The 14499-nt window shown below is 38.4% G+C and overlaps 1 protein-coding gene across 1 annotated transcript in view; it reads left to right on the forward strand.

Annotated features, from left to right (window-relative positions):
* Positions 1 to 3072: 3072 nt before the first annotated feature.
* Positions 3073 to 14499, forward strand: part of LOC115434149 (attractin-like protein 1) — a 765420-nt gene continuing 753993 nt past the window's right edge. Inside the window, exon 1 of the mRNA XM_030155899.1 lies at positions 3073 to 3909. Coding sequence (XP_030011759.1) covers positions 3695 to 3909 — 215 coding nt within the window. The 5' untranslated portion in view covers positions 3073 to 3694. The remainder of the gene's footprint in view (positions 3910 to 14499) is intronic.

The raw sequence follows: 14499 nt of genomic DNA on the forward strand, positions 1-14499 counted from the left end.
TGGACATGATGTTCAAAGCCCTAAATTTACACCAAATCTAGATCAGCACACGTATATCCCCAAATCTATGGAAACTGTAGTATTATTTCACTTTCATTTACATTATAAAGCATATTTGGGGGGCCTAGAGGGCTGGAGAATTGGCTTGTGACCAAAGTGTTGCCAGCTCAATTCCCCAGCTCAGTAGAGAAACTGCTGGCTGATGTGCCCTTGAGCAAGGCACTCAACCCCTCATTTTCTCCCTGGGTGCTTCATATATCAGCCCACTACTCCTTGTCTGCAGTGCGTGGTGTGTTCCTGCGTGTTCACCTAGGGATGGCTTTTTGTGACGCACCGCCCAAAGTAATGCTAGTAATTTATGTTACTTGGTTTTTTTTATTTCCTTTTTTATTTTGGTGAGGGGTTTTGTTCTGTGTGCACTGTGTCTGTCTTGTCTGTGTCCTCCCTGATCCTCTGATTGTCTGCACCTAGAGTTAATGATCTCTCCACCCTTTATATACCCTCCTCATGTCTGTCGTCAGTGCGTCTTTCATGCTGGTTAAGAAAAGAACGCCTTTGACACTCTCCTGAGCTGCTTGAAACATTTAGTAAGTTTTTGATCCCACATTTCGTGAAGAATTTTTGTTGTGCTTTGATTCGTTTGAGAAGATTTTTGTGTTAGATTTTTTAATACCATGTTCGTGAACACTTTTTTTGGTTAGAATTTTTTATACCTCGTTTGAGAAGATCTTTTTGTTCATTTTTTGATGATGAACTTTTTGTTAGATTTTTTTTTTTTTATTCCTCGTCCCAGAAGATTTTTGTGTTTCCCTTGTTCTGAAGACACCATTGTCTCATTCTTTGAGTAATAAATACTCAAACTAAGCTTCTCTGAGTCAGTCTCGTGCATTTGGGTCTGTACCTTGTGTTTTCGTAATAGGTTTAATTGTTCATTTTGTATCATGTATATGTTTTAAATAGTTCTGACTTTGTATGGCTACTACATTGGCCACGTCTCCCTTGAAAAAGAGATTTCTAATTTCAATGGGACTTCCTGGTTAAATACATAAATATAGAATATGAGAATTTAAATAAAGATTCTTGGGTGGGACCTTTCTGTGTGGAGTTTGCATGTTCTCCCCATGTCTGTGTGGGTTCTCTCTAAGGAATTCCGACTTCCTCCCACCATCCAAAGACGTGCACTGATAGGTTAATCAGTTAATCTAAATTGCCCATAGGTGTGAGTGTGATTATTTGTCTCTATAGGTTCAGCCCTGTGATGAACTGGTGACATGTCCAGGGAGTACCCCGCCTTCGCCCATAAGTAGGTGGGGTAGGCTCAGGGGACCCCCGTGACCCTAGTGAGAATAAAAGCGGGTTCAGATAATTCAAAAAAATGTTTGGGACGGAATGCTTCTCAGACCAAAAAAGAGTTTGTTTGAGGTGCTCTTTGGAAAAAGGGATTCAAAAAGTATTTTTCACACTGGAAGAAAAATCCAAGGCACTCTCTTTCAACATTAAAATGCCTTTATTACCATGGCATGGTCATATCCAGACTTTTTTAGGTATGATATGCAGTGTATGGGATGATGCATAAGCATCCACTGTGTTGGTTGATATGGAACTAAAACAACAAAATTCATGAATTTAGAAGAGAACACACTGTAAGAAATGACTGTAGAATTAACTCCAAAAAGTTGTAAAATTGTAACATAAAAAGAACTGTAAGTGACAATACAACACAAAGTTGTTTATTTGAAAAGATTTTTGTGTTAACAATTGAATCAAATATAGCTGGAGTTTTTACAGGAAGAGTATGTGAACAAAACCAGATTTGTATGTAGAAATGATGTATTTCTATTGTTTTTAGAAAATAAAACTTTAAATTGAAAAACAATGTGGTGCTGTTTAAATTGCAAAGACCATAATGTTGAAATAACGATGTAGTTGCTTTTTATATATATCTATATCTATATCTATCTATCTATCTATCTATCTATCTATCTATCTATCTATCTATCTATCTATCTATCTATCTATCTATCTATCTATCTATCTATCTATCTATCTATATATATGTATATATATAGATAGATATAGATATAGATAGATAGATAGATATAGATAGATATAGATATAGATATATATATAGATATATATAAAAGTTATAAAAAAGTAAACATTTAACAATTTAAATTTGTAAATTAATGGGCTGGTAGAGCTGCTTGTCCAATAACCAGTGGGTTGGTGGTTCGAATCCTGGCTCAGACTGTCCATATGTTAAAGTGTCCATGGAAGACACTGAACCCTAAATTGACCTGGTGGCTTTGAACACTATGAAGATGTATAAAATGCACTGTATAAGTGCAGTCCATTTACCAGTTAAATCTCCATGTTTAAAATGTTAACTCTCCATGTTACTCTGTAAATATGTTTACAGTTGGATGTGTTTTTTTACAGTATTGTTCTGGAAAACACAGCTGCCAGTTTTTTTCCGTAAAAACAACAGGATTTTTTTTTTACAGTGCAGCTTTGAACAGGTGTCCACTGTAGTGCCCACTATGCATGAAAGGGTTAAATAGATGGAAACATTCATTTGGAACTGCCACAGAGGAAGCACTGGGCCTTTCATGGGTTCATTATATGGGCTATGTCTGGTGCTTTTGATTTGATTAAGGTTTAATTAATTTTGCTAAAACCCCAAACTACAAGAATGAAAAATATAAACATATCCATCATTGCAGGAAATATTTATGACATATTTATGACTGTTTTTTTTTTAAATAAATGTAAGGCTCCTGTTGCATGCTGTTGGTGTTTTACATATTGTCTGATGATAACAGTAGTTTTGATAACACTTGCTCCGTTATCTATTGAAACATATCACAGAATGTAATAAATGTGGAGGCTCTTTTGTAAAGGCTGTCAGGTACAAAGCATGCAGACAAAACCACATGCACCTCTGCAGACGGATGTCACCGGCTTTGTCTGCTGCTGCTGCTGCTGCATGCCTGTGCCGTTTAAAGGGAACTGTCCCTTTAACCGCTGTGGCCTTTACTGCTCATGCTCGGGGCTTTGTGCAGGAGTTTCCCCGTCAGAAACCAGCTGTGGACGGGAGAGCGAGAGGAGAGCACACACACGGCAGAGAGGAGGAGGACCGCTCCGGGAGAGCTGCGGCTGTCGCATCCTCCGGAACAAATCCGGCCAGAGGGCACGTCTTTGTCTGGGAACGCATCCAGAAGAGGGCAGCGCGCACGGATCTACCCGATGTGAGCTCCTGGGTCTTATTCCATCTCCTGGATTACAGTGTTTAGCGTTACAGCAGCATCATCCGGTCACGGCTGTGTGTGTTTACATCGGAACCTTGACCGGACTGGAAGTTATCGGGGAAGACCTGTGGGGACGACGCACGACGCAGCGCGCCTTTGGGGGTTTCTGGGTTTTCCAGCCCGGATCGGATTGTTTGGACTGGGGATGCCTTCGGGTTGTTTTGAAAGTCTGAACTGTTCCCATCAAAGTTTGATGCCTTTGTCCTGTCCCGCAGCCTGTTCCACGCCACTCGGCATGTTTTGACCGTGCGTAATTACTGTTTTCCAGTTTGTCGGACTTTGGCGAAGGCGTCACAGGTAGACGCACAGCTCATGACTATACTGCACCTCCTCCAAGCCTGAGCTGACACTTCTGCTCCTCTATCCGCTTCATTTGGGAGTCCATCATGGATGACACCGGGGGGGTTCATCTGTGCACCTGGAAGACAAACACCGTCCTGGGAGTGTTGGTGATGCTTCACCTCGTTGCGCACACGGACGCGTCCGGCGTGTCCAAAACCTGCGACAAAGGCTGTTTTTCCGGCAAGTGCATCAACGGAACCTGCGTGTGCGACCATGGATGGGTCGGAGAGCAATGTCAGCACTGTCAGGGAAGATTCAAGTAAGTTGGTCATCTCTATATCAGCCCCCTTCATGGCTTATCTGGTTAGTTATTTTGGCGAAACTAAGTCAAATTGAAGCCACATTATGAGAATGTGATCTCAGATGGGTGCCTGGCAGGTCCATTTGGGCTATCATGTTATTGACTGTGTAATAACAGACTGGAGCCTCAGCTGTCGCACTGTTCCCTCAGGTTACACAGCTTTTATTGTTTGTTGTGACTCCTGCTATTGTTGGAAACAGGGCCAATGTTACTACATCTATAAATGCTGTAAAATGGCACTTTTATACTGTATGTTGGTCCAGAGGTGCAACAGCCCAAAGAATTATCCATATATAAAAAAAAGAACTGGTCAAAAAATTATCCACTATAAAAAAAAAAAAGAGAACAGATCAAAAATTTATCCAATATAAGAAAAAAAAAAAAAAAAAAAAAAGAGAACAGACCAAAAATGTATCCATTAGCCCAAAAAAATTATCCAATATAAGAAAGAAAAAAAAAAAAAAAAAAAAAAAAAAAAAGAGAACAGACCAAAAATTTATCCATTAGCCCAAAGAATTATCCACTCTAAGAAAAAAAAAAAAAGAGATCAGATCAAAAAATTATCCAATATAAGAAAAAAAAGAGAACAGACCAAAAATTTATCCATTAGCCCAAAAAATTATCCAATAAAAGAAAAAAAAGGAGAACAGACCAAAAATGTATCCGTTAGCCCAAAAAATTATCCACTATAAGAAAAAAGAGAGAACAGACCAAAAATGTATCCACTAGCCCAAAAAATTATCCACTATAAGAAAAAAACAGAGAACAGACCAAAAATTATCCACTATAAGAAAAAAACAGAGAACAGACCAAAAAGTTATCCACTAGCCCAAAAAATTATCCGCTATAAGAAAAAAACAGAGAACAGACCAAAAATTATCCACTATAAGACAAAAACAGAGAACAGACCAAAAAGTTATCCACTAGCCCAAAAAAATTATCCGCTATAAGAAAAAAACAGAGAACAGCCAGAAAAAAATTTCCACTATAAGAAAAAAAACAAAAAACAAAACATCATCCACCTTTCCAATTAAGGGGGCGCTGTTTACCCGAAAGGTCTCTTGTTTTAAAATTGAGGCCGCCACAAAAAAAAAAAGCATAGGCTGAAAATGTTTAAGATAATGTTTTTGGGCTACTGGATAATTTTTTGGGCTGTTTTCTTTTTTTTTTTTTCTTATAGTGGATAATTTTTTGGGCTGTTCTCTCTTTTTTTATAGTGGATAATTTTTTGGCCCAGTGGATAATTTTTTGGGCTGTTCTCTTTTTTTTCTTATAGTGGATAATTTTTTTGGGCCAGTGGATAATTTTTTGGTCTGTTCTCTTTTTTTTTTCTTATATTGGATAATTTTTTTTGGGCTGTTCTCTTTTTTTCTTACAGTGGATAATTTTTTGGGCTGTTGCACCTCTGGGCCACCGTAGTATATTGTAAATCTCTTGTTAGATTTTGTTTGCATTTCACTTAATCCGATTTGTTTTGGGTGAAAGGAATAGATGAGAGACACATAGTCAATGCAGTGATGATATGAAGTAAAGAGAAGCTGCACATCCTCACATTTGAAAGAAGGAATCCTAACACAAAATGTTGGTGCAGGTGTAGTTCAGGAAGTACATTCAGCCCAATATGAGCTCAAGAAGGCCAGACCCAGAACCATAAAGACCCAAACCGCTGTTATTGACCAAAGTCATCTACTGATCAAAACTGTTAAATACCTGTTGATCCACTAATCACATTGATGCATGTAAATAATTGTTGTAAAATGCAATTTATCATCTTTTCATGGTCATCAGATATGACCCATTTAGATGTTCAGAGGGTCCAAAGTTACCGTAGAAACACTGTCATCTTCTGCAACATTGATTCACCAGTAAAACCCATGGAGTTGGATCAATAACAGAGGATTGAGACACTTGTTTTTATGTTCAGTTAATGATAACTTTGCTGAAAAAGTCACTTTTTCTTCAGTTTTCCCTGTTTCTGATATAATAACCCTGATCTTTAATCTGAGCCTTTATGAACATCTACATGATCAGTGAATTCAGTATAGGAAAATACATGATTTACACCGAAAAAACCCAAAATAAGGAAGATAATATTACAATCAATGGTGATAAATATGGAGAAAAATTCATTTGGGAACTGCCACAAAAGTCCACTGGGTCTTTATGGGTTAAAAATGTGAATAACATGAACAACCTCAAATTTCTTAAGAATAATAAGTGGAATTTTAACAATATTATGCCTCACTTTATCATTTACACATGTGTGTTACAACTTACAGTTCACAGCAGATCTACCAATACACTAAACATTTAGTAAAAAGCAGAACATTGTTAACTCTTTCCCCGCCATTGACGAGATATTCCGTCAATTGCTTCCCAACGCTTCCCCGCCAATGACGAGATTTTCCGTCAATCCGTGTTTTCACTGTTATACTGTAGTTGGAGGTGTTGTGGATCATGTGAATTACTTTCCTTAGTCCAAAAACAAACAATTAAGCAGCTTTTTCGGAAAAATGACGGGCCGGGTTTAACGTTTTTGCACTGGAGTCTCCGTATCCCATGGCAACGCATCCAGCGGCAGTCACTGAATGAGGAAATGCAGACTGTGCAGGAACCGCGCGCAGTTTCAAAAGCCTTAAAGATGATTATGGAGACAGAGTCTGACAGTTCAATATGTGATGGAGCTACAGAAGAACCATTTAGAGACAGGAACGGAGAAACAGAAGGTGAGGGAGACGGACACGGAACACGGGAAACAAGGAGCGGCTCAGGTCCGACACGGAGGTGCGGGTGGGGGGGGCGGGGGCACAGAGCAACACGGAGAAAATGACAGACAGGAGGAAGAGAAAAGAGACATTTCTAGTGGACATTCAAGGAGAAGACAGACATACAGACATGGGACAAGACAAAGGAAAGCTAGTCTGCATCTGTTAGAGTGAGTTCAGATTCAGACTGAGGACACAGAACATATTCAGCTGTAGAATGTCAGCAGGACACATGGAAGACACTTTTGGATTTGGCTTTTGTATGAAATAAATAAATACATATATTCATACAGAGATAAATAACTAGATGTCCATATAATTATTTACAGATCAAACACAGCAGCTGGTCCAACAGGAGGACCTGGTGCAGCCAAAGGCCAGAAATCTACAGTATTTAGTGCATTTGTTTCTTTTTTTCCTGAAAATGAGGAATATTGAGGTGTTTATATCCAAAAGCTAAACTACTATGTGTTAGACTTATAACTGCTGTATGTAAATGTGCAAAGTTTAGAAGGAACCTGGTGCTTTACAAGATGTTCGGTCTAAAGTTTGGTGTGGATTCCCCTAACATTTTGTGGAATGATGGGATATCTTAGAGCTGTTTGTTACTATTATTGCTGTTATTATTATTTTATTTTGTGATTTTGAAGACAGTGTTACTGTTGGTAAATAAGAAAGAGTCAAAAATGTAAATAGGAAATCAGTTTTCTCTTGAAAATCAATATCTTTGAAAAAAATGCAATTTTCTCAGCTTTTTGCTCAAAATTCAGTTTTTTCCTGAAAATGACCAATATTCAAATGTTTATATCTCACGAACGAATAAAGATAGAATAAAATAGTTTTTTGTGTTTAAAAGTTGAAGTTCTTTCTTTTGATGTATTCAGTGTTCACATACTCCTAACACAACATTTTCAGTGAGCCTCCAAAGATTAGTGAAAATGACCAAAACGGCTGGCGCTGGCTACCAACTCACTGGAAAATGCTCTGGCGGGGAAAGAGTTAAAATTGCACTGACTTCCCTTAAGACATGCCAGGTTATTCACGTATTTGTTTGAAAGGATAGTTTGTAAATGTAAACAATTTCATGTAATTTAACTTTCACACTAAGACCAAGACAAAAATTTGGAGTTATCATTATTTATAGGTTATTATGACAGTATTTCACTGGTCTGACCCATTTGAGATTGAATTGGTCTGTATGTGGACCCTGAACTAAAATGATTTTGACTGCACTGATTGTTAATAACATTAGTGTAATTTTTTTGTATTTTACAAATTCATCCAAGAGGCTGGATTGGACCATTTGGTGGGCCAGTTTTGACCCACTGGCCTTATGTTTGACACTTGTGTATTAGTGGATGAGAAGAGACTTGTTAGATGGAGTCTTGGTTAATTTAGTTGTTTACAGGTAAAAAAAAAAAAAAAAAAAAAAAAAAAAGTCAAATTCTGCAGAAAGTGGTGACAATAAGTGAATGAATGAACAACAGTTCATTTTGGAAATCCAAAATTGGGGTTCATTTTAAGAGGCATGACTCCAATAAGATAACATCCAAACTATAGCTTATCATCTGATACATGTAATGTTCACCACTCACTCTAATGATAGATGCTGTGCTCTGAGGCTTATCCAGTCATTACCACTATTGCAGTGTAGAAATCTACTCTGTTTGTGTGTGCACTTCTATTTTTTTCCACATTATTATGCATTTGTATAAGATTGTTTCTTTGTAGGATGTGTATTTCCATATCTCCATGGCTTCTTCCTTTCTCTATCTGTGTGTTAGTGCTTTAAAAGTCCCCCTCGATATGTTACAGAACAACCTTTTAGCTGCAACACACTGAGAATGACAAGTTTTGACAAAGGCACACTTCATTTGAGGTGCTGGTTTATTGGATTTTGTCATTTTAATACCACACTGCCCTTTCTTATGCACACATATTGTTGCTCAGTGCTGGCCAAGAAGCAGCCAAGCAACCCAGATAGCTTTTACTGCTATTACAAAATGATAGTGGAGGGTACAAGGCCTTTCTGCAGCACCGACAGAGCTTACAAACTGTGGAGACAGGTCTGGGAGATTTGCACGTGCTCACATGCTTACTTGAAGTTTTTGTTGAAGTCTGTTGTGTTAGTGTTTTTTTATGTTGGCTGACAGTATTCCTTCGCTAGAAATGGTTAGTTTTGCACAGCGATGTTATGGTCGAGGAAAGGAAAAGAATAGCAGAAATAGAAGGTGAAGATTTTTGCAGAAAAAACAACTGGAGTTGTCAACATACACAGGTTGGCCAAAAAAAAAGTCGCCACCAGGATGTAATGAAGCAAATATCTACGATTCCATTGGGTAATTATTGCAATGATGAACATGTTTCAGCTGCAACAAGTTCTTTAACTCCAACTAGGGTTGTAATGATGTCATGGTGTTACGATTAATCATGATTTTAAACATCATGGTTAATTAATTGTCGAGGCTGCCAAAAACCGCCGTAAGTACATAAGGTTAAGAGCAGAACCAAAGACATGCCAATGTACGTTTCCCGCGTGGAACGAAAGCAACGTTACACAATTCAGCATTCCATGAGTGAAAATGGCAGAGAAGGAACAAGCTGACTGTCTGTCTCTATCCGCTTATATGTTCAGACACGATGAAGTAATCAGCGAATTTCACCCAGCGAAGGTTCGTATTTTCGGGCGGACGTATTTCTGAATTCTCTTGACCGTAAATATATTTTCGATGCAAGCTTACTTCTTTTGTTTCCATGGAGTTTGCGTTCGCTACTGTCATCTTTGCAGTTTCAGGCCACCTTTGTGCAACCCATTCACAACACTCTGGCTGTACAGCTTTGGTAAAGGCTGTTTTATGCTTACCATGTCAATGAGCTCTGCACGGCTTCATGCAGCCATTCATTTTCACACCCACACCCCTTCGCATGGCTCATCTTAAGCGGAAACTCTCCGCTTAGAAAATTTGTAAGAGATGCACGGACAACATGGCCGACATTCAGGAGCTCCTGGTGGTAGAAGTACAGAAGTACAGGCACTTGTATGATTCGTCACACCGGGACCACCGCAACAGCCGTGTGGTGAACAATTCATGGAGGGAAATTGCAGCTACAGTCAGCAAAGAGGAGGAATGAGCAAAAAAAGCAAAAAAAACTTTCGGGACAGATATGTGAAGGCAAAAAAGACTGCCAAAGGGAGAAGTGGAGACCCTTTCTTTTGTTGCAAGAGCTGCAACAAAAGAAAGCAAGTGTTTTCTTCATCGAGAAGACGTATGAAAGTCGCCATGTTTGGTTTGTTAATTCAATTTTCTTCTACTCTAGTTTTTTACTGTGATAGACATGCGTTTGTGGCACACTGCCCCCTGCAGTTTGAGAATAGACGCCGTGCGGAGTATAAGAGCACCACGCGTACTCTCGTGCTGACTTCCTGCGTCTATTTTCCGCACGTCATGTTCGTGCAGCAAGCATAAACCAGCCTTTAGGCCATTCCTCTCCAGCAGTTCAGACTCATACAGGCTTTGGGAACTGGAGTGCCGTTAAGGAGGGGTAGACATGGCAAATTCATGGGGGGTCCAGTGGACACAGATTAGAAGTTCTGAAAATTTTGTGTAAGATCCGCTGTATAATAGAGGCATAGAAGTCAGGAGTTGGAGGTTGAAAGCATGTTAAGTTTCAGGTTTGTTTCATTCATAAGTTACGTTCGTTATGGACGCCCCTCCCCCCACTCCGACAGATCGACAAAATATTGAATTTCATGAAGGGTCCATAACGTTTACCTTTCACGGGGCCTGCAATTAGTGGCGCCCCTGTTTGCGAAGGTTAAACACGCTCTGTTTGATCACAAGGCAGACTCCTTAAAATAGTCTGATGTGCCTGTAGAAACCACAGCTGAAATGTGAACAGGTAATTACAGTTCGAATTCAAACTTTTCACCTCATGCTTGAACAAATGTTCAAAGTTTGAATGAAAAGTGCCAGCCCTAATAAGTACTGTTGTGAAATGAATTTGCGCAAAATAATCGTAATAATTGTGATACCGCAATTATTTCTCTGACAATAATCGTAGCACCAAAATCTCTAACAGTTTCTAACCCCAACTGATGCAGTGAGTCACTTCTCATTACGTAAACAACCAAAAAAGCGCATCAAGATCGGACTCTGCCGGGATTCATCACGCTCAATTAGTGAAAGTGGTTCAGGAGCATCAAGCATCATTTTCACACATGGATTGGACACTACAGACCTGAACCCCATTGAGAATCTTTGTGATGTGATGGAGAAGACTTTACACCGTGTTCTGACTCCTCCTTTATCAAAATCTTGACCAAATATTAATGTCACTCTAGACAGGAAATAAATGTCATTTATTGTAGCTTTGCATAAGCATTGTGTGGGATAAATGATGCCATGGTGAATGAATCCTGTAATCAAAGCTACATCCAATGAAATAAAAGCTACATCCAATGAAATATTTTGTGTGGGACTTTAAATTTGTTTGACCAGGCGTTGTAGAAATTACTTTATTGTGGTTGTTATCATAGATGTGAGCAACAGAACCAGACATTGGTTTATAAACGGGTTTAGCAACAAGACAAACACACACAAGCGCAAACAAAGCTTCTACTTTGAGAGTTTATGACCATTCAATGATCAATTGACTTATCATAGAAGTTAAATTGACAACTCATAGTAACTAGAGCGCAATCAAGACTCGAAGTCCAACATTTAAAGCGTTCATCCTAGTATAGTTTTTCCCTCTATTTCTGTTGTTTTAAAGTGCAGTCTAATAGCATTACCAACCTGACAGCCCGAACCGCCCCAATTTGTTCTGCTGCTAGTTGTCCTCTTAGAAGTCTTTTCTTTGTTTTTTTTCTGTGTGTGTGGCATTAATCACTCCTCATACCCTCTAGAGAGGATGACTTTACTTTGTCACCGTCACCTACAGGCCGCTCTGCGCAGTATGGACCGAGACGATGGAAGGACTTCAGTTTGTTCTTTTCTCTCTGGAGGATTGTATTGATTTCTCAGTCAATGTGATTGTTGTGAGAGCGGTGAACAGAACAGCCCGAACAACAGACAAACACCACAGGGAGGAGCCTTTGTTCTTGCGGTTACCTTGCGGTGAAGTCTGTGTTCATTCATATGGGGCACTTCCGGCATATACATTAGATGCACACTGTGAAAAGATGCAGAATTAAAGGGTACCTGTAGTGAATTTTCATTGCTAGCTGTTTCAAATTAGCAAAAACTACTGTACTTTTTGATATTATTATTATTTTTGCTAGAATTATCAGCCTCAGCGTTCTGAACTGCTCATCAATATACTGTGTGCAGAGTAGAGAAGTAGAAAAAAGTGAAAGGTATGGCATTCCTGAACCTTAAAGGGTACCTGTAGTTCATTTTCATAGCTAGCAATTTCAGAAGATTACATATAATTCTAACAGTTCTGTCCGGTAACTTAAGTCATAATCCATTGTCAAGTAATTGTGAGTACTGCTCCATCAGTCAGTCGTGGTCAGTGACATGTTGCCTCCTTCATGAGCTGTTCCACGACCAGTAGTGACGCAGTAACGTTGTATTGTCCGATTTCCTGGGCTGTGATGGGCTGTTTATGCACTCCATACAGTAGACACCAGTCTAAGATCACACATTATGGGCCAGTGCAGGGTCGCATCTCTAGGACAACAGCAGAGTGCAAAGCTAACGACTGCACAAAAATCAAGTGTGAACTCATGTTTTCCACTCAATCTCACTCACTGACTGCTGCGTGTTTACTTGTACTCAGTTACCTGGAATCAATGCTGATATGTCACTTCTGACCAGCAATGGCTGCTCCCCATAGGTTCTGCCCCTGCTCATAATTCACGTAATAAAAAGGTCCAGTGTAGTGCATTTATGGCGATGTTTTTTTTTTTTTTTTACTGAATTTGTGGCTCTCTTGCGTATAAGTAATACACAAAGCACAATTAATGTCATAAGCATGACCAATAGAGGTATACTTTAGGTTTCTCCAAAGCTTGAACAGCAACCTGTCATGACATCAGAATGAATATATGACCAAATTTTACTGTTTGCAGTGCGTTAATTATTTTTAGAGACATGATATTTAACCCTTTCATGCACACTGGTCACTACAGTGGACAGCTGTTCAAAAGTGTTCTCTTGTATATTCATGGATTTTGTTGTTTTAGTTCCATATCAGCCAACACAGTGGATGCTTATGCATCATCCCATACACTGCAATTCATACCATTACTGTAACTTTGCTGGTCTAGATAAACCTGATCTGCAGTAAGATGTTTGAGAGTAAAAAAACTGCTAATTGTTATTAGATTGTAATTAACAGGTTTTTTTTTTTTTTTTGCATATTATCTCCATGCAGGTATGTTAAAATGTGAGAAAACATCAGATTAGCAGCATTAAAAATGTTTTTATTTCATAGTTTTCACACAGTTTATCAGTAAATACATGTTTCTTTGGTTCTAAAACTAAATGCATGGTGTCCAGCTGAGTGGACATTTTTGTAACTCCATAAAAATAGGCTAACAAAAATCAATAGAATTATTATTTTTATGCCTAAAGAGGGATAAAAACATTTAGGAAAAAAATCGCAATTAAGGTTCTCATAATTCATGCATGAAAGGGTTAACCCTTTAAAGCCTGAACCATTAAATCATTGATATAAAATTCCAGTTCTTTGAAACTGGAGCCTTTATTGGTCCTTCTGAACAACCAACAATTTTTTTTTTTTCAAATATCAATTTCCATGTATGAGTTTCAATTTGGTATCATATTTGATACAACAGGTCTCAATGCTTAAATATTATTATTTCTGAACAAACAAAAACATAATATGACACAAACATGTCTAACAGCTTGGTAATTCTGCTTCCTTCCTCACAAATGGCAATCTTGTAGTGTCACTGGAAAGGCCTCTGGTAAACAAATTCCTCCCCCCTGGTGGATTATCTGTGTATTACATGTATCTAATTGTATACATAAGGTTTTTCAAGAAAAAACAAATCACACTGATCATGTAGAGGGCTTCAAAACTCATGTATCAAATATGATACGTTTGGTATTAATGGGTTAAAGGTTAGTTCAGATTATTAAAAGTTGAGGTTGTATGAGGTACTTATCCATGTTCTGTGCAGTACTTGTAGTAGATGGTAAAGGGTACACCCCCAGCTGGAGAAGCAGACTGGAGTTCTGAAGCTCTGTGGATGGAAGCAGCTGAAAAGCATAGAGTCATCACCTAAAAAAAAAGAGAAGGGAATCAGTATTAGTTTAATCACATGTTACATTTAGGGTATTTTCAGCTATAGCTTTCTGATGGTTGTGTTAAAGACATGACAAATACAGAAATTTTCCATCAGAGAACCTGGGTTTTTGGTCTATGACTGCCTTGGTCAGCTAGATCATGTTATACTGTGTAGAAGTTTCCTCTTTGTAAAGGACAAACTCCTTTTTTTTCTTTCTCTTCCTCTTTTTTTGTTTTTTTTTAACCTGCCACTGGGACTCAAGATGGAAGTCAGTCGTATGTTTATAATCTCTCGTATTTACTCGTAAATGTTCATTAATACGAACTGTCCCATTTTTAAAACAAACAAATCTTTCATTCAGTTATTCATTCTTTTGCCGGTTGGAATCCTTCCAGAATTTTAACTATTCTATGCCACGTACACTGTCCTCTGCGTTTGTTTGTATTGAATTCATGTGGATTTCCTGTCTGCATCTGCACTATGTTGAAGAATACAAAATCTCATCCAAATGTCAAAAAATATTTC

This window comes from Sphaeramia orbicularis, chromosome 15 (assembly GCF_902148855.1).
Source record: "Sphaeramia orbicularis chromosome 15, fSphaOr1.1, whole genome shotgun sequence".
Lineage (NCBI taxonomy): Eukaryota > Metazoa > Chordata > Actinopteri > Kurtiformes > Apogonidae > Sphaeramia > Sphaeramia orbicularis.